The sequence below is a fragment of the Emiliania huxleyi genome, assembly GCF_000372725.1.
Source record: "Emiliania huxleyi CCMP1516 unplaced genomic scaffold EMIHUscaffold_23, whole genome shotgun sequence".
NCBI classification, from domain to species: domain Eukaryota; phylum Haptophyta; order Isochrysidales; family Noelaerhabdaceae; genus Emiliania; species Emiliania huxleyi.
The window spans coordinates 569434-591350 of record NW_005200333.1 but is presented as its reverse complement, the minus strand read 5'-3'; the positions used below and the strand labels follow the sequence as shown (position 1 = coordinate 591350).

The 21917-nt window shown below is 66.8% G+C and overlaps 4 protein-coding genes across 4 annotated transcripts in view; all 4 read left to right on the top strand.

Moving 5' to 3' along the window:
• Positions 1–9217: 9217 nt before the first annotated feature.
• EMIHUDRAFT_205146 (hypothetical protein) lies at positions 9218–10139 on the top strand (the record flags this gene model as incomplete). Its single annotated transcript, XM_005779555.1, has 2 exons — positions 9218–9980; positions 10072–10139. 2 exons carry the CDS (start codon positions 9218–9220, stop codon positions 10137–10139), a joined length of 831 nt encoding a protein of 276 aa, XP_005779612.1.
• Positions 10140–13085: 2946 nt separating this feature from the next.
• Positions 13086–16159, top strand: EMIHUDRAFT_450190 (hypothetical protein; the record flags this gene model as incomplete). Its single annotated transcript, XM_005779554.1, has 8 exons — positions 13086–13131; positions 13222–13287; positions 13461–13587; positions 13746–14250; positions 14327–14405; positions 15384–15534; positions 15607–15792; positions 15871–16159. 8 exons carry the CDS (start codon positions 13086–13088, stop codon positions 16022–16024), a joined length of 1314 nt encoding a protein of 437 aa, XP_005779611.1. The 3' UTR covers positions 16025–16159.
• A 4107-nt stretch (positions 16160–20266) lies between these two features.
• Positions 20267–20791, top strand: EMIHUDRAFT_310013 (hypothetical protein; the record flags this gene model as incomplete). The annotated part of the gene is made up of 1 exon (XM_005779553.1): positions 20267–20791. One exon carries the CDS (start codon positions 20267–20269, stop codon positions 20789–20791), a length of 525 nt encoding a protein of 174 aa, XP_005779610.1.
• A 598-nt stretch (positions 20792–21389) lies between these two features.
• Positions 21390–21917, top strand: part of EMIHUDRAFT_310012 (hypothetical protein) — a gene marked incomplete at both ends in the record, with an annotated part of 3420 nt that continues 2892 nt past the window's right edge. The window contains one exon of the mRNA XM_005779552.1: positions 21390–21892. Coding sequence (XP_005779609.1) covers positions 21390–21892 — 503 coding nt within the window. The remainder of the gene's footprint in view (positions 21893–21917) is intronic.

The following is a 21917-nucleotide window of genomic DNA, read 5'->3' as shown; positions in this document are numbered from 1 at the left end:
CGTGAGCCTCGCGTACCCCGGCACGTACGGCCTCCACGGGTGCGACTCGCACGACAGCGGGCTCGAGCCGTCCTGCAACTCGACCGGCTACCCCGGCTGGTGCGAGCACGAGTGGTGCTACGTCGACCCGACCGCGTGCAACACCGAGTACAGCACGACCGCGTACGTGGTGGGCGCCACCCTGCACTACTCGTACCGTGCGTGCGGCTTCAGCAACGAGTTCGAGAGCTGGTTCTACCAGCCGCCGCCGCCGTCGCCGCCGCCGTCGCCGCCGCCGCCCTCGCCGCCGCTCGACTGCCCGTGCCTCACCGCCTACCCGACCGGCGTCAGCCTCGTGAGCGGCGAGGTGCAGGTCGTCGCGGCGGACGGCGTGAGCCTCGCGTACCCCGGCACGTACGGCCTCCACGGGTGCGACTCGCACGACAGCGGGCTCGAGCCGTCCTGCAACTCGACCGGCTACCCCGGCTGGTGCGAGCACGAGTGGTGCTACGTCGACCCGACCGCGTGCAACACCGAGTACAGCACGACCGCGTACGTGGTGGGCGCCACCCTGCACTACTCGTACCGTGCGTGCGGCTTCAGCAACGAGTTCGAGAGCTGGTTCTACCAGCCGCCGCCGCCGTCGCCGCCGCCGTCGCCGCCGCCGCCCTCGCCGCCGCTCGACTGCCCGTGCCTCACCGCCTACCCGACCGGCGTCAGCCCCGTGAGCGGCGAGGTGCAGGTCGTCGCGGCGGACGGCGTGAGCCTCGCGTACCCCGGCACGTACGGCCTCCACGGGTGCGACTCGCACGACAGCGGGCTCGAGCCGTCCTGCAACTCGACCGGCTACCCCGGCTGGTGCGAGCACGAGTGGTGCTACGTCGACCCGACCGCGTGCAACACCGAGTACAGCACGACCGCGTACGTGGTGGGCGCCACCCTGCACTACTCGTACCGTGCGTGCGGCTTCAGCAACGAGTTCGAGAGCTGGTTCTACCAGCCGCCGCCGCCGTCGCCGCCGCCGTCGCCGCCGCCGCCCTCGCCGCCGCCGTCGCCGCCGCCCTCGCCGCCGCTCGACTGCCCGTGCCTCACCGCCTACCCGACCGGCGTCAGCCTCGTGAGCGGCGAGGTGCAGGTCGTCGCGGCGGACGGCGTGAGCCTCGCGTACCCCGGCACGTACGGCCTCCACGGGTGCGACGCGCACGACAGCGGGCTCGAGCCGTCCTGCAACTCGACCGGCTACCCCGGCTGGTGCGAGCACGAGTGGTGCTACGTCGACCCGACCGCGTGCAACACCGAGTACAGCACGACCGCGTACGTGGTGGGCGCCACCCTGCACTACTCGTACCGTGCGTGCGGCTTCAGCAACGAGTTCGAGAGCTGGTTCTACCAGCCGCCGCCGCCGTCGCCGCCGCCGTCGCCGCCGCCGCCCTCGCCGCCGCTCGACTGCCCGTGCCTCACCGCCTACCCGGCCGGCGTCAGCCTCGTGAGCGGCGAGGTGCAGGTCGTCGCGGCGGACGGCGTGAGCCTCGCGTACCCCGGCACGTACGGCCTCCACGGGTGCGACTCGCACGACAGCGGGCTCGAGCCGTCCTGCAACTCGACCGGCTACCCCGGCTGGTGCGAGCACGAGTGGTGCTACGTCGACCCGACCGCGTGCAACACCGAGTACAGCACGACCGCGTACGTGGTGGGCGCCACCCTGCACTACTCGTACCGTGCGTGCGGCTTCAGCAACGAGTTCGAGAGCTGGTTCTACCAGCCGCCGCCGCCGTCGCCGCCGCCGTCGCCGCCGCCGCCCTCGCCACCGCCGTCGCCGCCGCCCTCGCCGCCGCTCGACTGCCCGTGCCTCACCGCCTACCCGACCGGCGTCAGCCTCGTGAGCGGCGAGGTGCAGGTCGTCGCGGCGGACGGCGTGAGCCTCGCGTACCCCGGCACGTACGGCCTCCACGGGTGCGACGCGCACGACAGCGGGCTCGAGCCGTCCTGCAACTCGACCGGCTACCCCGGCTGGTGCGAGCACGAGTGGTGCTACGTCGACCCGACCGCGTGCAACACCGAGTACAGCACGACCGCGTACGTGGTGGGCGCCACCCTGCACTACTCGTACCGTGCGTGCGGCTTCAGCAACGAGTTCGAGAGCTGGTTCTACCAGCCGCCGCCGCCGTCGCCGCCGCCGTCGCCGCCGCCGCCCTCGCCGCCGCTCGACTGCCCGTGCCTCACCGCCTACCCGGCCGGCGTCAGCCTCGTGAGCGGCGAGGTGCAGGTCGTCGCGGCGGACGGCGTGAGCCTCGCGTACCCTGGCACGTACGGCCTCCACGGGTGCGACTCGCACGACAGCGGGCTCGAGCCGTCCTGCAACTCGACCGGCTACCCCGGCTGGTGCGAGCACGAGTGGTGCTACGTCGACCCGACCGCGTGCAACACCGAGTACAGCACGACCGCGTACGTGGTGGGCGCCACCCTGCACTACTCGTACCGTGCGTGCGGCTTCAGCAACGAGTTCGAGAGCTGGTTCTACCAGCCGCCGCCGCCGTCGCCGCCGCCGTCGCCGCCGCCGCCCTCGCCGCCGCTCGACTGCCCGTGCCTCACCGCCTACCCGACCGGCGTCAGCCTCGTGAGCGGCGAGGTGCAGGTCGTCGCGGCGGACGGCGTGAGCCTCGCGTACCCCGGCACGTACGGCCTCCACGGGTGCGACTCGCACGACAGCGGGCTCGAGCCGTCCTGCAACTCGACCGGCTACCCCGGCTGGTGCGAGCACGAGTGGTGCTACGTCGACCCGGCCGCGTGCAACACCGAGTACAGCACGACCGCGTACGTGGTGGGCGCCACCCTGCACTACTCGTACCGTGCGTGCGGCTTCAGCAACGAGTTCGAGAGCTGGTTCTACCAGCCGCCGCCGCCGTCGCCGCCGCCGTCGCCGCCGCCGCCCTCGCCGCCGCTCGACTGCCCGTGCCTCACCGCCTACCCGGCCGGCGTCAGCCTCGTGAGCGGCGAGGTGCAGGTCGTCGCGGCGGACGGCGTGAGCCTCGCGTACCCCGGCACGTACGGCCTCCACGGGTGCGACTCGCACGACAGCGGGCTCGAGCCGTCCTGCAACTCGACCGGCTACCCCGGCTGGTGCGAGCACGAGTGGTGCTACGTCGACCCGACCGCGTGCAACACCGAGTACAGCACGACCGCGTACGTGGTGGGCGCCACCCTGCACTACTCGTACCGTGCGTGCGGCTTCAGCAACGAGTTCGAGAGCTGGTTCTACCAGCCGCCGCCGCCGTCGCCGCCGCCGTCGCCGCCGCCGCCCTCGCCGCCGCTCGACTGCCCGTGCCTCACCGCCTACCCGACCGGCGTCAGCCTCGTGAGCGGCGAGGTGCAGGTCGTCGCGGCGGACGGCGTGAGCCTCGCGTACCCCGGCACGTACGGCCTCCACGGGTGCGACTCGCACGACAGCGGGCTCGAGCCGTCCTGCAACTCGACCGGCTACCCCGGCTGGTGCGAGCACGAGTGGTGCTACGTCGACCCGACCGCGTGCAACACCGAGTACAGCACGACCGCGTACGTGGTGGGCGCCACCCTGCACTACTCGTACCGTGCGTGCGGCTTCAGCAACGAGTTCGAGAGCTGGTTCTACCAGCCGCCGCCGCCGTCGCCGCCGCCGTCGCCGCCGCCACCCTCGCCGCCGCTCGACTGCCCGTGCCTCACCGCCTACCCGACCGGCGTCAGCCTCGTGAGCGGCGAGGTGCAGGTCGTCGCGGCGGACGGCGTGAGCCTCGCGTACCCCGGCACGTACGGCCTCCACGGGTGCGACTCGCACGACAGCGGGCTCGAGCCGTCCTGCAACTCGACCGGCTACCCCGGCTGGTGCGAGCACGAGTGGTGCTACGTCGACCCGACCGCGTGCAACACCGAGTACAGCACGACCGCGTACGTGGTGGGCGCCACCCTGCACTACTCGTACCGTGCGTGCGGCTTCAGCAACGAGTTCGAGAGCTGGTTCTACCAGCCGCCGCCGCCGTCGCCGCCGCCGTCGCCGCCGCCGCCCTCGCCGCCGCTCGACTGCCCGTGCCTCACCGCCTACCCGACCGGCGTCAGCCTCGTGAGCGGCGAGGTGCAGGTCGTCGCGGCGGACGGCGTGAGCCTCGCGTACCCCGGCACGTACGGCCTCCACGGGTGCGACTCGCACGACAGCGGGCTCGAGCCGTCCTGCAACTCGACCGGCTACCCCGGCTGGTGCGAGCACGAGTGGTGCTACGTTGACCCGACCGCGTGCAACACCGAGTACAGCACGACCGCGTACGTGGTGGGCGCCACCCTGCACTACTCGTACCGTGCGTGCGGCTTCAGCAACGAGTTCGAGAGCTGGTTCTACCAGCCGCCGCCGCCGTCGCCGCCGCCGTCGCCGCCGCCGCCCTCGCCGCCGCTCGACTGCCCGTGCCTCACCGCCTACCCGACCGGCGTCAGCCTCGTGAGCGGCGAGGTGCAGGTCGTCGCGGCGGACGGCGTGAGCCTCGCGTACCCCGGCACGTACGGCCTCCACGGGTGCGACTCGCACGACAGCGGGCTCGAGCCGTCCTGCAACTCGACCGGCTACCCCGGCTGGTGCGAGCACGAGTGGTGCTACGTCGACCCGACCGCGTGCAACACCGAGTACAGCACGACCGCGTACGTGGTGGGCGCCACCCTGCACTACTCGTACCGTGCGTGCGGCTTCAGCAACGAGTTCGAGAGCTGGTTCTACCAGCCGCCGCCGCCGTCGCCGCCGCCGTCGCCGCCGCCGCCCTCGCCGCCGCTCGACTGCCCGTGCCTCACCGCCTACCCGGCCGGCGTCAGCCTCGTGAGCGGCGAGGTGCAGGTCGTCGCGGCGGACGGCGTGAGCCTCGCGTACCCCGGCACGTACGGCCTCCACAGGTGCGACTCGCACGACAGCGGGCTCGAGCCGTCCTGCAACTCGACCGGCTACCCCGGCTGGTGCGAGCACGAGTGGTGCTACGTCGACCCGACCGCGTGCAACACCGAGTACAGCACGACCGCGTACGTGGTGGGCGCCACCCTGCACTACTCGTACCGTGCGTGCGGCTTCAGCAACGAGTTCGAGAGCTGGTTCTACCAGCCGCCGCCGCCGTCGCCGCCGCCGTCGCCGCCGCCGCCCTCGCCGCCGCTCGACTGCCCGTGCCTCACCGCCTACCCGACCGGCGTCAGCCTCGTGAGCGGCGAGGTGCAGGTCGTCGCGGCGGACGGCGTGAGCCTCGCGTACCCCGGCACGTACGGCCTCCACGGGTGCGACTCGCACGACAGCGGGCTCGAGCCGTCCTGCAACTCGACCGGCTACCCCGGCTGGTGCGAGCACGAGTGGTGCTACGTTGACCCGACCGCGTGCAACACCGAGTACAGCACGACCGCGTACGTGGTGGGCGCCACCCTGCACTACTCGTACCGTGCGTGCGGCTTCAGCAACGAGTTCGAGAGCTGGTTCTACCAGCCGCCGCCGCCGTCGCCGCCGCCGTCGCCGCCGCCGCCCTCGCCGCCGCTCGACTGCCCGTGCCTCACCGCCTACCCGACCGGCGTCAGCCTCGTGAGCGGCGAGGTGCAGGTCGTCGCGGCGGACGGCGTGAGCCTCGCGTACCCCGGCACGTACGGCCTCCACGGGTGCGACTCGCACGACAGCGGGCTCGAGCCGTCCTGCAACTCGACCGGCTACCCCGGCTGGTGCGAGCACGAGTGGTGCTACGTCGACCCGACCGCGTGCAACACCGAGTACAGCACGACCGCGTACGTGGTGGGCGCCACCCTGCACTACTCGTACCGTGCGTGCGGCTTCAGCAACGAGTTCGAGAGCTGGTTCTACCAGCCGCCGCCGCCGTCGCCGCCGCCGTCGCCGCCGCCGCCCTCGCCGCCGCTCGACTGCCCGTGCCTCACCGCCTACCCGACCGGCGTCAGCCTCGTGAGCGGCGAGGTGCAGGTCGTCGCGGCGGACGGCGTGAGCCTCGCGTACCCCGGCACGTACGGCCTCCACGGGTGCGACTCGCACGACAGCGGGCTCGAGCCGTCCTGCAACTTGACCGGCTACCCCGGCTGGTGCGAGCACGAGTGGTGCTACGTCGACCCGACCGCGTGCAACACCGAGTACAGCACGACCGCGTACGTGGTGGGCGCCACCCTGCACTACTCTTACCGTGCGTGCGGCTTCAGCAACGAGTTTGAGAGCTGGTTCTACCAGCCGCCGCCGCCGTCGCCGCCGCCGTCGCCGCCGCCGCCCTCGCCACCGCCGTCGCCGCCGCCCTCGCCGCCGCTCGACTGCCCGTGCCTCACCGCCTACCCGACCGGCGTCAGCCTCGTGAGCGGCGAGGTGCAGGTCGTCGCGGCGGACGGCGTGAGCCTCGCGTACCCTGGCACGTACGGCCTCCACGGGTGCGACTCGCACGACAGCGGGCTCGAGCCGTCCTGCAACTCGACCGGCTACCCCGGCTGGTGCGAGCACGAGTGGTGCTACGTCGACCCGACCGCGTGCAACACCGAGTACAGCACGACCGCGTACGTGGTGGGCGCCACCCTGCACTACTCGTACCGTGCGTGCGGCTTCAGCAACGAGTTCGAGAGCTGGTTCTACCAGCCGCCGCCGCCGTCGCCGCCGCCGTCGCCGCCGCCGCCCTCGCCGCCGCTCGACTGCCCGTGCCTTACCGCCTACCCGGCCGGCGTCAGCCTCGTGAGCGGCGAGGTGCAGGTCGTCGCGGCGGACGGCGTGAGCCTCGCGTACCCCGGCACGTACGGCCTCCACGGGTGCGACTCGCACGACAGCGGGCTCGAGCCGTCCTGCAACTCGACCGGCTACCCCGGCTGGTGTGAGCACGAGTGGTGCTACGTCGACCCGACCGCGTGCAACACCGAGTACAGCACGACCGCGTACGTGGTGGGCGCCACCCTGCACTACTCGTACCGTGCGTGCGGCGTCAGCAACGAGTTCGAGAGCTGGTTCTACCAGCCAACCTTTGCGCTTCATCCACAGTAGGTCGTTCCCCATGATTCTATGTGTGCGTGGCGTCAGTGTGTTGTAGGGATATGCGAGGGTATGTGCGTGTGCGCGTGCGTGTAGCGTGTGCATGTGTTTGCGTGCGTGTGTGTGTGCACCTGATGTTGTGCCTGTCGGCTGTGAGAGAGTGGCGTCGGTTAACCTTTTCTCTAACATCGCTTTGTCCATGTTGAGCACTTGAATTTGAGCACTGTGAACGCCCCGGGTCTCCCTCCTGCTGTGGCGGCTTTGGGGGGTTTCCCTCTATCTCTTCCATCTCTCTTTTTCGGGTTGATTTTCCTTCTCCACTTATCTACCTCCACTTGAAGTGTCACTTGCGATCCTTGGGGGGAGTCATAACTCAGCACGGTTTCCAGGTCCGAGGTGCACGCCGCCGCGAGGGACCCCGCCGGAGGGTAGCGGGCGGCGTCATCCCCCTCTCCACGCACGGCGTACGGTTTCCAGGGACGGCTGCTGCGCAAAGTGATCAGTTCTAATGAATGTACCGGGGCCCAACGGATAGATGAATCCGGGGCACCCTCCGCTCGAATCCCTGGCCGGGGGTTCGAGGTGGCCCCCACCCTGGGGCCTCCCATCAAAGGGACTGCTGCAGAAGACGCCCAATCTTGCACAAGTGCAAGAACCATACGGTTTGGGTACCGGCGGATAGCAGGTGAACGCTAAGGTGGGTTTCGAACCAGTGACAACGCCCGTCTGGGACTGGGTTTTTTGCGCCGAGTCGAACTGCGGGATTCGAACTCGAGACCCAATGCAGTTTTGCGACCAACGGTGGCATAAAGTGAATGATACACCGTCGCAGGATATGCAACGGTGGCATAAAGTGAATGATACACCGTCGCACTTCGGACCTCTGTGCTTTGAAGTGAGACGATTCTTTTCCCTTCGCGGCAACGCCGATGGCGGCAAGGCCTCTTTGCGCGCCCACCCTCGTCACGCAGAAGACCAACCGGCGTCGGACCGCGGTGAGACCGCGCCGCCCTCCGCGCCCGCCCGCGCCCGCAGCGTGAACACATACGCGCGTCCCTCGCCGCACGGAAACATACGCGCCAGCCGCGCAGAAGCCTCACATGCAGCGCACATTGGCATACTCGCTCCCTGGGCCGCCGACGACCCGGTCGGGCGGGCTGCGCGGCCGCCGCACACCATCAGGCAGGCGCGCGACCACCCACAGCACGCCGCAGCCCGCCGCGCAGCCCTGCCAACCAAGCCTGCGCCTCACAGCTGCACAAACAGGGCGCACAACAGAATACAGCACACAGCACACACCGGCGGCGCGCGCGCAGCACACGCAGACGCGCGCGCGACCGCAACACGCACTCGTACACAGCACGCGCGCGTCGCACGCCAGCGCAGCGCCACACACAGAGCACACTTCCCATCAGCAGCAGCAGCCTGCCACAATCCACATCTCACACACGCGCGCACACACTCCCCCCTTCCGGCGCACGCATTGGGCGTCGCCGTGAGCTCCCAAAGCTGACTTGTGTGGCTGCTTGTGCTGCCTGCTCATGAGCCAACCCAAAAGCTCACTTGTATGGCTGCTTGTGCTGCCTGCTTGCAGCTTGGCAGCACAAGCAGCCACACAACATCCCGCTTCATCTCGCCTCCTAGTCTCGCCTCATCTCGCCTCATCTCGCTTCACCTCGCTTCATCTCGCCTCACCTCGCTTCATCTCGCCTCACCTCGCTTCATCTCGCCTCACCTCGCCGCATCTCGCCTCACCTCGCCTCATCTCGCCTCACCTCGCCTCATCTGACATCTCGCCTCATCTCGCCTCATCTCGCCTCATCTCGCCTCATCTCGCCTCATCTCGCCTCATCTCGCCTCATCTCGCCTCATCTCGCCCCTCACCTCGCCTCACCTCGCCTCATCTCGCCTCATCTCGCCCCATTTTTTCTTTTCTAGACCAACTCCGAGACCGACCCAAGACCGACCCGAGACCCGAGATCGACCCGAGATCGACCCGAGATCGACCCGAGATCGACCCGAGATCGACCCGAGATCGACCCGAGATCGTCGGCACAAGCGATCAACCCAAAAAACGACATTGAGTGCATGAAGCTGATGGAGGCTGGCGAGTGCATCAAGACACCTTCCCCGACCCTGGAACTATGTCCTGTCAGCTGCGGTATTTGCTTTCCCGCGTGCGCGGATAAGGAGACGAGTTGTGAGTCCAGGGCTCGCCTGGGGCACTGCGAAAGTAACGCAGTCAACATGGTACGCGATTGCCCTGTCGCCTGCGGGATATGCAAGCCAAAGCCAATCGACACGCACAGCTCCTGTGGAGCGTGGGCTGACGATGGCGCGTGCGAGAGCAACAGCGCGTACATGCTCCACACCTGCCCCTTGGCTTGCGCTCTGTCGAGGGGTGGTGGCGGTGAGACGCCGCTTCCGCCAGCTGGAGCAGTGATGGGGGGCGTCGGGGTGAACAACCGTTTCATCGAGGCGTACGTCGCTGGACGCAAGAAGCTGGAGGAATTTTGCGAAGATGATCCCGATGCTGACTGCGCCGCATGGGCAGCGGACAAACAGTGCGATACCAACCCAGGTTTCATGCAGCGCAGCTGTGGGCGGAGCTGCCAGGTGTGTACGTACCTGTGCGAGGACCTCGACAAGGAGTGCCCCGCGTGGTTTGCCAGCGGGGAGTGCGACAAGAACCCAAACGGTATGCGCACGTCGTGCCCACGGCATTGCGGCATCTGCCAGGGGCAGGGCAAGGGGGCGAGGAGAGCCGCCCACCGGCCTGCTCATGCAGGCCCTGCGCCGCCAGTACAGTCCCCCCGCGCGGGTGCCGCGATGACCTCGGACGCGCCGCCGAGTCACGAAGCGGCGCGTGTCCGTGTGCTGATGCGTGAAGCTATGGAAGCGGCCGGAGAATCCATGGACGAGGCAGACGAGGAGGAACCGCAACCGGAAGCGGTCGAGGCTGTTGAAGCTGCGCTGGGTGCTCATGAGTTCACGGAGGCCGTAGAGGTGGGTGCTGAGGCGGCCTTCGCAGAGTCTTCCCAGAAGGCATTTGAGGCTGAAGAGGATGAAGAAGAGGAGCCTCGGCCGCGTCGGAGCTGCAGAGAGCGGCACGCGGCCCGGTGCCGTTCGGGCGCCGCTCACCGCTTCGCAGCGAGCCCGGGCTCTGTAAACATCTCCGTCGCGAGCTGCGCACGCCCCGCGGGTCCGTGTGACTGTAGCTGTATCTCCCAAACATCTCCCGCAGCTCAAAGCGATCTCGGCCTAATCTCCATGGCTCGAGATTGCACGAGATAAAAACGGCGCTTTCGAGGTGGGGCGCCAAGATCTGGATAGCGGAGCGCGTAGAACGCGCGCTGCCGATGTGCACAGAGCCCGGGATGGCCAGCATCCGCCCTCGTGGTCGCGAACGGCGCCGGTCGACGCGTGCGGCTCTGCGTCAACCAGTACGGAGCCCGAAATGCGTCCAAAAGTAAAAAAATCAGCTTTCCGCGCCTCTTCACTGCTCACCGCCGCGCAGGCGTGTTCCGGGGGCCCAGTGGAGCATTTCATCTAGTGGCGGCACCAGCTCTAGAGAAATTTATAATTTCTCAGTGGGGTTTTGACATAGTGCGCTGCACGCGCACACCCACACACAGCGGAGAGGGGCCTCTCAAACGGTCAAACCCTCTCGCGCAGCACGCCCCGGTTGCGCTTGCGGCAAGCGGTCTCGATCAGGCTGTCAGCATAGCGGGGAGCAGGAGCCTGCAGGGCCAGGCCGGGGGGGGGCTCGCTCGAGCGAGACGCACGACACGAGCAAAGGGCTGAAAGCAGAGGCACTCGATTGCTTTTCGTTCCCGCGCTCCATCCCTCCGGTCTTACAATGGGCTAGACCGGAGGGCTACGAAGCAAGCCTTCACACAAGGGCATCATCGACAAACGTATATGCTGGTCACCGGCCGGTACAGTGGCGCGGATCGGGTGCGAAAAAGCGGCGATAGCGAGTGCAGGAGGCATGGTGTGTTGGTGGTCCGATAGCTACTTGGACTTCTTGGCAAGTGGCGTGCACTGCGGCTTGCACATCTCCTTGGCCTCCTCCCGCGGCGTCACCTCAACCTTTGCGATCCCCTTGGTGATCTTGGTTGCCTACGGGGGCGGTGCGCAGGCTGCCTAGGTCGGGTAGGCGGTCTATTTGTGACATCCACAGCGAAGACGGACAGGATCCGGCATCTAGACGGGCACCTCGTACATGCACTTGGACATGCAGTCGTTGTACTCCTTGCCCTTGTCGGCGGCGAACGCCCTCGCCGGCGCTCGCCCGGCCGCTGCCGCTGCGGTCACGGCGACCGCTCTTCTGCTCAGCTGGGGCGCGGCCATTGACGCCTGAACTGAGTGCACGCAAAGCGCCAGCAGCAGCAGATTCAGATGGCGGGCCATGGCAGTGTACAGCCTGGCGCGCAGATAGCCCAGCGCAAATCTGGGTTCCGGCTCCTACCCGGATGGGGGTCTGTTGCCACTGGCTGGCCCCTCCCAGATAGGTAGGTAGGTTGGTCTTGTTTGGCCCCAAAGGGCCCTGCAATAGGTAGGTACCCCCTATTTTCATCTTTTTTCGATTCGCTGCGCGGCCTGGGAATAGGTAGGTAGGTAGGGCGTTTTGGCGCGAGTCAGTGGGAACAGACCCCCTATCCGGGTAGGAGCCGGAACCCTGGCTGTGCTGGGTTCGGGCTCCTTGAAGATAGGGGCGCATTTGCGGGGACTTGCCCCTTTTTACCCATCTCGTATATCCGTTTTATTGATTTATTTGTGCTAACCGCTAAACCCACCAACGGGCAGTGCTTCCCATACAGCGTGCGCAGCGTGCCGAGCCCGACGAGGTAGCCGTCCTCGTCGTGCAAGCCCCACCCGGCTGGCGGGTGGATCTAGGGGCGTGCCGCCCTGCTTGCTCTAGGTGAAACGTCTAAAGGACGAAGATGCACGGAGGTGCGACCAACTCAGCACGACGGGCGGAGAAGTCGGGCACTAGACCAGGAAGGACTGGGAGAGTGTGAATGGAGGGACACGTGTGGTTCAGACGTCCCCCCCCTCGACGTAGTCGAGTCACTCACATGGATAGAGAGGAAAGTGTCCCTCTCGATGGGGCATGGAACATGCACTGGATGAACATGCACTGGAGAGTCTATGGCTCTCGCGGGTGGGGGGGGGCGGCACTGTTCGCGACTCGCGGCGCGGCGCCCGCGCCCACGTCTCGGTGAAGGAGATTTACTTCCCATCCGACTGGGAGGAAGGCTCCTTGACATTCATGATCTTGTCCCGCAGCTCGAAGAAGCGCTGGGGTTTGAGCGGCTTCGTGAAGAAGTCGGCGAGCTTCTCGTCGCTGCAGACGAAAGGAACACAAGATCTTGGCTTCTTCGATGGCCTCGCGGATGAAGAAGTGGCGCCGCTCGACGTGTTTGAGCCTGCCGTGGTTCTCGGGGTTGTAGGCAGAGGCAATGGCGGCCTGGTTGTCACAGTACTGCTTGGTGGGCGGGGCCTCGGGAGGGGTGGCGTACGCCACGTGCTCCGGCAAAAGCTCTGGGGTGTTCCAGAACAAGTGGTCGACGCGCTTATCCAGCCATTTCCCCAGGCAGTGGGCGACCAGAGCGTCGAGCGCTTTGCTCGGCAATGACACCGCGCCAGCCGAATCAAGCAAGTTCTCGCTGGTGCGAATCTCCAGGGTGGAGAGGGTAAACGAAAAAAGTAGCGCCAAGTGCCCAATTCGTCTACGTACGGCTTAGTGAGTGGTTGGGGTGACCTCAGGCATCCCCAAGGGAGCCTCTGCGGTGCCACATAAGCAGCTTAGTGATTGTCGAGACTCTAAAGGATTACACGGCACGCGTCGTCACACAGCCGCGGAGAATAGGCGGTGCAGCGCGCGAAGCGCGCGCGATCTCGTACTTTTAAGGCTGGATCCGGCCATTCCAAGGGTATACCTTTGAGAATCCCCAGCGTCCCACCCTCCTAGTCACACTCTCAATTTCTCGACTGGCCAACACGAAGTGCTGCGATCGGAGGTCGCCCATTTCTTTTTTCCTTTCTTTTTTTGGGCCCTGTGGGCACCCTACCGGGTGAGTGGGTGGGTGGGAATTTTATATTTAGCAATATGAGCCGCCGTCCCCACTCGTACTCGAGTCCGCCGACCGCTATAGGTCGAGCGGGGAGAGAGGCGCTGCCTCCACGGCGGGGACGGAGGCGACACCTCCGTCCCCACCGCCATTGGTTCGAGCGGCAAGCCTTAGGTAGAGCGGGGACGGAGACGTGGAAAAGCGTGCTTGTGAGTGGAAGCCACAAGCGCGCTGGCTCCGGTCGTTTTTATATGAGGGTGTTTTTCTGAGAGAGAGGAGATTTTTAGCAATACCAAGTTTTTCTGAGGGTGTGTTTTCTTGAAGCCTTTCTTAAACTGGGTAACGAACCCCTGTCACTCCGTGAAGTGAACAGAAGAGAGGTGTGAACAGACTGGCGTGCTGATCGTGAAGAGGCGCCATGTCATCGGACACCGAGAGCACGGTCTGCGACCCGCGGTTAGAGGTCGCATCCGAGCCGCAAGTCCCCAAGGGGCCGGGCCAGATAAGGCGCGTGCCCCAGCTGTTCACAGCAACAGCACGGTCTACCCCTGTCGTCCCACCCCAAGTGCAGCAGAAAGATGCAGTAGATAAACACTTCACACCGCACCAAATTTACCCAGGCGCCCTCGAACCACGGGACACGAAGGAGAGCAGACGGCCGGCACAGACATCAGCAACTCCCGGTCGCGCCCCGTCAGAACCGTCAGAACCGACATGGAGACGACGTCGAGCAACGCCAGTGACGTCGTCTGGCCGGGGTACCTCGCCCTCGGAAGCATTGCGGAGGCGGAATCGGTTTCCCTGCCGGTTTCGCTCGCCCCCGACTCACTTCGCGACGCCTGCGCGGAGATCGAGCACATCAGGCTTTGCGGCGGCGTCGCTGCCTGTGCCGCCGGCAGCGAAGCTCTGGCCGTCGCTTATCTCGTGGCGAGCGGCCGTGCCCCCCGCCTCGCCGACGCGATCCGGGCTGTCGCCGTTGTGCGGGTAGCAGGGCGTTCCGATTCCGCCGACCCCGCCGACCCCGAGCCGCTCGATGGCTGGCTACGAGACGACGCCCTTCCTGCGCTCCTGCGGCTCGAGATGAGCGTGCGCGGCGAGCCGTCCGACCTGAGCGAGCTCGGCGGCTGTCCTGCCCGCTGGTGCTGGACGCACTGGGCGAGTGGCCGGCAGACGACACTGGTTGGGCGTGGGCGCGCCGTTGAGGTGCGCGCAGCAGCGCCAGTGCCACGGCTGCCCCTGTACCGCCTGCAGCTGCTGCGTGCCGTGCACTCCGCCGCAGTGCGCCCCGCAGCCCCGCCTCTATCTGAGCTGCACAGTGGCGGCGCACGGACCCCGAAACACCGCGCCCGCTCGCGCAGGTGCAGCGGCTGCGACCAGACCCGCGCATGGCCAGGCTGCGCCACTTTCTCACCGCCGACGAGGCGGCGCACATCATCGCCCTCGCCCGCGCCTCTCTCCGCCCCTCGCGCGTCGTCAATCACGGCGCCTCCCTCCGCCCCTCGCCCCTCGACCAACCCTCTCCCGCGCCCGCGCCTCCCGCGCCCGCTGCCCCTCCTCTTCGCCCGCGCCCGCTCCGCACCCCTCCCACTCCTCACGCCCCCTCGCTCCTCCGCCAGCCACCGGCGGCGCGGGTGTTCTCTCACCGGCGAGGACCTCCTACTCGTGCAAGGTGGACGCGTCCCGGACACTCCCCAGACGCGTCCTTCACACTAGACACGTCCGCGACACGTCCATTGCAGGTGGCGCACACTCACCCCCGCCTCGCCCCTCGCCGCGCCCATTTCCCAAACAGGTTGGCGCCTCCGCCGACCCGGTCGTGCGGCGCGCAGTGCAGCGCGCTGCGTACCTGGGCGGCCTGACGCCGGCGCACGCTGAGGCGGTCCAGCTGGCGCACGGCCATAGATGGAGCCACAGATGGACTCGGAGCACAAACCCGTGCCCTCCGCCCGGAGAGACGGGGCGCGACGTGCTCAGCTGTGCTCCGCCGCCCCTCCCACCCTCCTCGCGCCCTCGCCGCCGAGCCGCAGCCCCTTGTCTTCCCGCGAGGCCGCTAGCACTCCCGCCGGAGGGGCGTGTGCGGAACCCCTCCAGGTGCACTACCAGCCCGGCCAGGAGTACCGCCCGCACTTCGACTGGCTCTCTCCGACCGACGCGCGCTTCGCCGAGAGGACGCGCGACACGGGCGACCGGCTCGCCCTGCTAGCCCTGACCCTAACCCTGACCCCAACCCCGGCCCCTGACCCCGAGCCTAGAGGAGCACGGGCGACCGGCTCACCCTCGGATCGACGACTCCTTTTGGTGAGCCGGGAGGCGGTGAGAGCGCGTGGTTGCATCAGGCAACCGGCTTCTCTCCTTCTTCATCTTCCTCTCGGGCTGCGACGCGGGCGGCTGCACTGCCTTCCCCCGCCTCAAGCAGCGCTTCCCTCCCGAGGCGGGCTCAGGGCTGGTCTGGTACAACCTCGACCGCGACGGCGCGCCCGACGAGCGGCGCGCGCCACCGCAGCCGAGCGCCACTCTCCTCTGGCGGGTCGGGCTCACCCGCCAGCCGCTCCCCCACAGGACGCTCCACGCCGGCGAGCCCGTCGAGCGAGGCGAAAAGTGGGGGCTCAACATCTGGCTGCGCGAGCGTCCGCGCCGGCCGCCGACGGCGCGCGTCCGCGCCCTCGCGCGCGCCCGCGCCGACGGCGCGGTGCGGCTCTGCCTCTCCGTCTCGCCCGTTGCGCCGCCGTCGACGAGATGTGCCGGGTAGACGCCGCGCGCGAGCCCCAAACCCGCCCCTCCCCCGCCGGCCCCCATCGAGGCGCCCGCACGCGCGGCTGGCAGGTGCGGCGACATCGAGACGCCCCTCGGCCTCTGCCTCTGCCGCTCCAAGTATGGCGAAGAGCCGGTCGCAGCCCCGCCAGAGCGGATCCCGATCTACTGCGATGGCACGGCCGTCTTCCGACGCACCACCCTCTTCAGCCGCGAGCCTTCCTGACTTGCCTGTTGCGCCCAGGCACCTTAATCTCTATAGCCTAAGGCCGACTACTCTGCGGTGTCTCGCTGCTCGCTATTTCCTACATGGAATTTCTAGTAGAGAACTGGTGACACGAGTTTAAGCTATAACAACCTTAATAAAAGTTATAACAATGTGGCCACGATCCACGTGTGCGCGCAGCTGCGTGTGCGAGAGAAGCGCGGCGGCTCTGTGACCTCTGAGACTTCCTCTGTGACTGTGTGTGCACTGTGGACTGTGCCTGTCTGACGGCCCTCAGTCAGACCGCTGGAGCGCGGCGGCTCTTAACCCGCGTGGTGGGGCAATGGGTGGGGTGCGGGCAGTATTATGAGGGTGTGTGCGAGATACGGCTCTGCATTGCGAGAGTCGGCTCCGCCCGTCCTATATATATCCACACAACGTCCGGCGTGAAGGAACGAGAGCCGTTCACGCCTTCAGCCCTTCACGCGTGTGGCGAGGTGCAGCCGCGCCGCCCACAGAAGCGAGAGGCGGGACTCGCACCGCGAGAGTGCCACGGCGGCCCCTCTCGAGGAGTGGCCTTCGCCGCCGCGGCTCGACTGAGGTCGCGCCGGGTCCTTGCGCTGCGGCAGCATGTCGCCCAGCTCAAAGCTGCGCAGTTCCGCCTCCTCGGACTGGTCAGGCGAGGAAACATCGCCGCCGCGATGGCCGGCGGCAGAGGCGGTGTGCCGCTTCGCGGGCTAACAAGAGACGACAGGGGGGGGAGGGGGGGGTAAGACGGGCAGCCAGCCGCGAGAATGGGGTGTCGGGGTCGAACGGTTTGCTCACTTGTGGTCTGCGTAACGCGGGTTTCTAGTGGGGTCGGGAGCTATCGGGCGGCACACCGTGAGCAGTCCGGGCGAGGCGATTCGAGGGTGCTTCTGCTTCTGCCGCCCCCTCTCCTCCCGCTGGCGCTGGGAGAGCCCTGCTCGAGCAATGTAGGAGGGGGTGAGGCGGTGAGACTTGTGGGGCTGTCGTGAGGGCGGGGAGCGCGAGCGGGGCCTGCGAGCTCTCCATCTTTGGCCTGGTGCTGCTCCAGTTGGTCGCGCGACGCCATTGACAGAGAGACGAAGTTGAGGCTGGCCGCCGTATCGACGAATGACGTAGTATCGAGGCAGCTGAGGCGGTGGGACAGGGTCAGTGCAGGCTCTGCCGCAGGGTGGGAGCGTTTTGGCGGAGCACTGTACCCCCGCGAAAGTGAGATGATGTTGAGGCAGGCCGCTTGCTTGCGCGTCTCGCGCGCCCCTGCCCGCGCCGCCCGTAGGCCCAAGGGCGCCTCCGCCCGCGGCGGCGCCATGAGGGTACCCAGTGACCGCGGCGTGCTGTGGAGAACGCCTGCCGGAGTGGGCAGAGCGGCGGCAGCGAGGGACGCGATTGGCACTCCTCGGTCACTGCTGAGCTGGCGCCTGGGTGGCCGACGAAGGGCAACAGGTCGATACTGCCTTGGTGGAGGCTGGCTGCCTACCGCGGACGAGCGCATTGCAGGAGATCTGAACCTGTCCTTTTGCCGCCCCTGCGGCAAAATCCCCCCGAACCGCCGAAATTCATCGAATAATCTGCCGGAGATCTGGCCTCGAAGTACCCCTCCGCGAATCGTCGCGGCAAGGCACACATTTGCTCTCTCTCTCTCTCCCTCCCTCCCTGTCTTCTGATAAACGCAGTATGGAAGATACAAAGAGACGGAGGAGCAACGAGCGCCCTGGCGTTTCAGAGTGCCCCAAATCGCCCCACTGCAGATAGAGCTCGGGCACCGGGATTTGGCGGGAGTGCAGAGCCTGGATGCACACCGTACGGAACGCATCCTCATCCACGTGCACCGTGCCGAAAACGCCGAGGTCGGACAAGGCACCGAGGATGCGGCGCCAAGCCGCGGCCAATACGGCCAGCCGCAAGACGCTGAGCCTGTCAAAGTAGGCGGCCACAGCGGGCTCGGGCTCACTGAAGGGGAGCAGCGCACTGATGGCGACCCACTGCGGAATCTGGGCCCACGACGGTTGCATCCCCGGAGGAGGAGGGGGCAGCTGGAGGAGGGCCGGATTGCCCACCACAGACCACGGAATGAAGCGCATGGTAGAGCCTACCACTGTTGAGTCGACGGGTATCACCAGTGGCTTTGCGGGATCGGGGTGCTGCTCGGCCGGAATGCTGAGCTCGGCGGCCGTGAGGTCTGGCATCGCGGCGCCGGTCGTCTCGTCGAGGGCTACCTCTCGACTCTACTCCCGTGTCACAACAACGAGGCACGAGAGCGTGCACGACAGAGCGACGGCGCAGCGTACCGCCGTCCAGCTAAAAAGCGGCGGCCGACGGTTGCTGCGCAAAGTGATCAGTTCTAAAATAGGTGCCGGGGCCCAACGGATAGATGAATCCGGGGCACCCTCCGCTCGAATCCCTGGCCGGGGTTCGAGGTGGCCCCCACCCTGGGGCCTCCCATCAAAGGGACTGCGGCAGAAGACGCCCAATCTTGCACAAGTGCAAGAACCATACCTCTCTCTCTCTCTCTGCTTTGTAAGCGCCTGCTAAAAAAGAAGAAAAGAAGATGTAACCGTCGAGCCGTGTGTGTGGCACTCGTTCGCCGGCGTGCTCCTCGCGACCGTCGGGCAGTCCTGCGACTACAGCTGGGAGCCTGGGACTGCGATTCGAACGAGGATTGCGTCTCGGGCACCTGCAAACTAGAAGGCGGTGAGTGAGTGGTGCAGCACCGACACGGCCTGTTATGCCGGCAGCTGTCGCGGGAATCGCTGCTGCAAGTTGGGCATCTCGGATCTGTGCACCGAGTGCAACACGAATGGCTGCGGGGTGTGCTCCGGCGCATACTACCCGGATGGAAATTACGAACTCGATTGCATCGCCAAGGAACTCCCCGGCACGTATTGCGGCTCCAACCCGGCAGTGTGCCTGAGCGACATGTGCAACTGCGACTCCAGCGGCGCGCCAGATGGGTACACCTCCTCGTACTGCTGTTCACCGCCGCCGCCGCCGCCGCCGCCGCCGCCGCCGCCGCCGCCGCCGCCGCCGCCGCCGCCGCCGCCGCCGCCGCCGCCCCCTCCGCCGCCGCCGTCACCGCCGCAGGCAGTAAAGCCTTCCGGGAAGGGCCAGGGCCACGGGTTATTATTCGCATCCCATCATGGTCTTGGGGAGCAAGAGCTCTCCTGCTGCACTGCGCAAATACCTATCTGGACCCCTGGCGTATTGGCTCCATTTGGCAATAATCAGTACACCTCACGATGACCAGAATTACTGTATCTGCAGTATTGATCAAACCAGTCAGACGTGCGATAGATTTTCCCCTGGATCCGCGTCTGGCTGCAGTGCTGTGGACAATGTGTGGCGGACACCCCGTGGCAGCAATAAGCCTTCCTGGGACTACAAGAAGGATCTAACTTCATGTAAAGCCGCTGCGCGCTAGATGAGGGAGGATACCCCTTGAGCAGAGAGTAGAGTAGTCGCGGAGAGGGACTACAATAGCCTGAGATTCCCGGTCCTTCCAACAGAGCTCCCTCGCGCTCCTCTCTGGCTGCTCGGCCGCGCCCGACGCTCCGCCGCCCGCCCCTCCGTAGGCTCATGCCTCTCGATCATTCAGACTCTCTCTCTCTCTCTCGCTCTCTCTCGCTCTCTCTCTCTCTCTCTCTCTCTCTCTCTCTCTCTCTCCTCTCCTCTCCTCTCTCTCCTCTCTCCTCTCTCCTCTCTCCGCTCTCCTCTCTCTCTCTTCTCTCCTCTCCTGCCTGGCTGCATGCCTGGCTGGTTCTCGAGGTGGACCACCACCAAGAACTGGCATGCTATCTCCAGACCTCCTTCCTATAATGACGCGATTCTTTTTGTGTGTGCCAGTGCGCGCCAGTCCCGTGCGGGTCGCCGTGCTTTTGTCGACGTCGTAAAATTCTTTTCCCAGTGTAAAGAAAGAAAGAAAACAGGCAAACCAAACGAGGGATGGGAGGAGGACAGGGTCCCCACCTGCACGAGCAGGATCTTGGATGGAAGGACGATCAGGGACACAGGGGAAAGGGGGAACGGGAGCGCATCGCGACACGGAGGGGGCTGGGCAGGGTTCACCCACGCGACAGGGTCCCAGGGATTCCTCTCCCGTATAGGACGGGTTGCAGCACCCGGAGGGGCAGGCGCGGGCGTGCACCTGCACTTGGAGCACTTGGAGTGCGGTCATTAACCTCAGGCCGAGGAAATCTTTTTCTCTCTGCCAAAGCAACGACTGCAGCGACTCGCGCTGCGCCAATGAGTGAGCACACCACGCCCGCCGGCAAGCGAGGGAGCAACTCGAAGCGCGCACGAACGTCGTCATCCCGCGCCTCGCGCGTGGGCACCGGCACGCCGCACGTCCTCGAGGAGGCGACGGGCGATTTCAGCGCCGACTACATCACGGTGGGCGTGCTCGGGCGCGGCTCCTTTGCCGAGGTGAACCTGCTGAGCCACCGCGTCTCTGGCGAGCTCTTCGTGCTCAAGACGTGCTGCAAGCTCGACGCGCCGTCGTACTCCCACCTGCGCGCCGAGGCGACGGCGATGGCGGCGTTCCGGTCAGCCGACGCGCCGCACCCGCTCCTCGTCTGCCCGCTGGCGTGCTCGAACCCGCCCGGCCGATCTGCAAACTACTCGCTGCTCATGCCGCTCTGCCCGGGCGGGGACCTGCTGCAGCTGCTGCGCAGGCAAAACACAGCCAGCAGCGCAGCTATCGCCTCGCCCAGACTTCGAGACCCTCCCTCTAGCGGACCACTCGCCTTGTCGCACGGAGGGAAGAGCTAGCCCCCTCCGTTAGGAGTGACCCCCACAAGCGGGTACCTAGTGGGGGGTGGGGGTGGGGGGTGGGGGGGGGGCGGCGAGACTCACAGGCAGCCGCAGGATGGGAGGGAGGAAGGAGGAGTACCAGAAGGAGGAGTACCAGAAGGAGGAGCCCGCACGAGACACAGGAATGAGCACCCGCCCCTGCGCCCCCTCTGCGCAGGCAGCCGAGGGGCGCGTTCCCCGCAGAGCACGCGCGGCTGTACGCCGCGATGGCTTCGCTCGGCGTGCAGGCGCTGCTACTCGTGTACTCCCACGCCCACCACACTGGGGGGGGGGGGGGGTGCGGTGCCTGTTTGCTCTAACTCGGTTGAGGATTGGGGTAGTCAGGGGGAGTTCTGGGAGGAGGGACCGTGGTTTCCGTTGAAGTCGTTCCAGACGTTGTGTGATTTGAAGACGTCTATCAGTTTCGTGTGGAGTTCGATGGAGCCTGTTTCTTTGCAGAGCTCTCCGAATGGCGCGTAGGTGTCTGACAGTGACTGGGGAAGGTGGTAGACTAGGTCGAGTGGTCTGTTCGGGTTTTGTGCCAAAAGCAACGACTGCAGCGACTCGCGCTGCGCCAATGAGTGAGCACACCACGCCCGCCGGCAAGCGAGGGAGCAACTCGAAGCGCGCACGAACGTCGTCATCCCGCGCCTCGCGCGTGGGCACCGGCACGCCGCACGTCCTCGAGGAGGCGACGGGCGATTTCAGCGCCGACTACATCACGGTGGGCGTGCTCGGGCGCGGCTCCTTTGCCGAGGTGAACCTGCTGCGCCACCGCGTCTCTGGCGAGCTCTTCGTGCTCAAGACGTGCTGCAAGCTCGACGCGCCGTCGTACTCCCACCTGCGCGCCGAGGCGACGGCGATGGCGGCGTTCCGGTCAGCCGACGCGCCGCACCCGCTCCTCGTCTGCCCGCTGGCGTGCTCGAACCCGCCCGGCCGATCTGCAAACTACTCGCTGCTCATGCCGCTCTGCCCGGGCGGGGACCTGCTGCAGCTGCTGCGCAGGCAAAACACAGCCAGCAGCGCAGCTATCGCCTCGCCCAGACTTCGAGACCCTCCCTCTAGCGGACCACTCGCCTTGTCGCACGGAGGGAAGAGCTAGCCC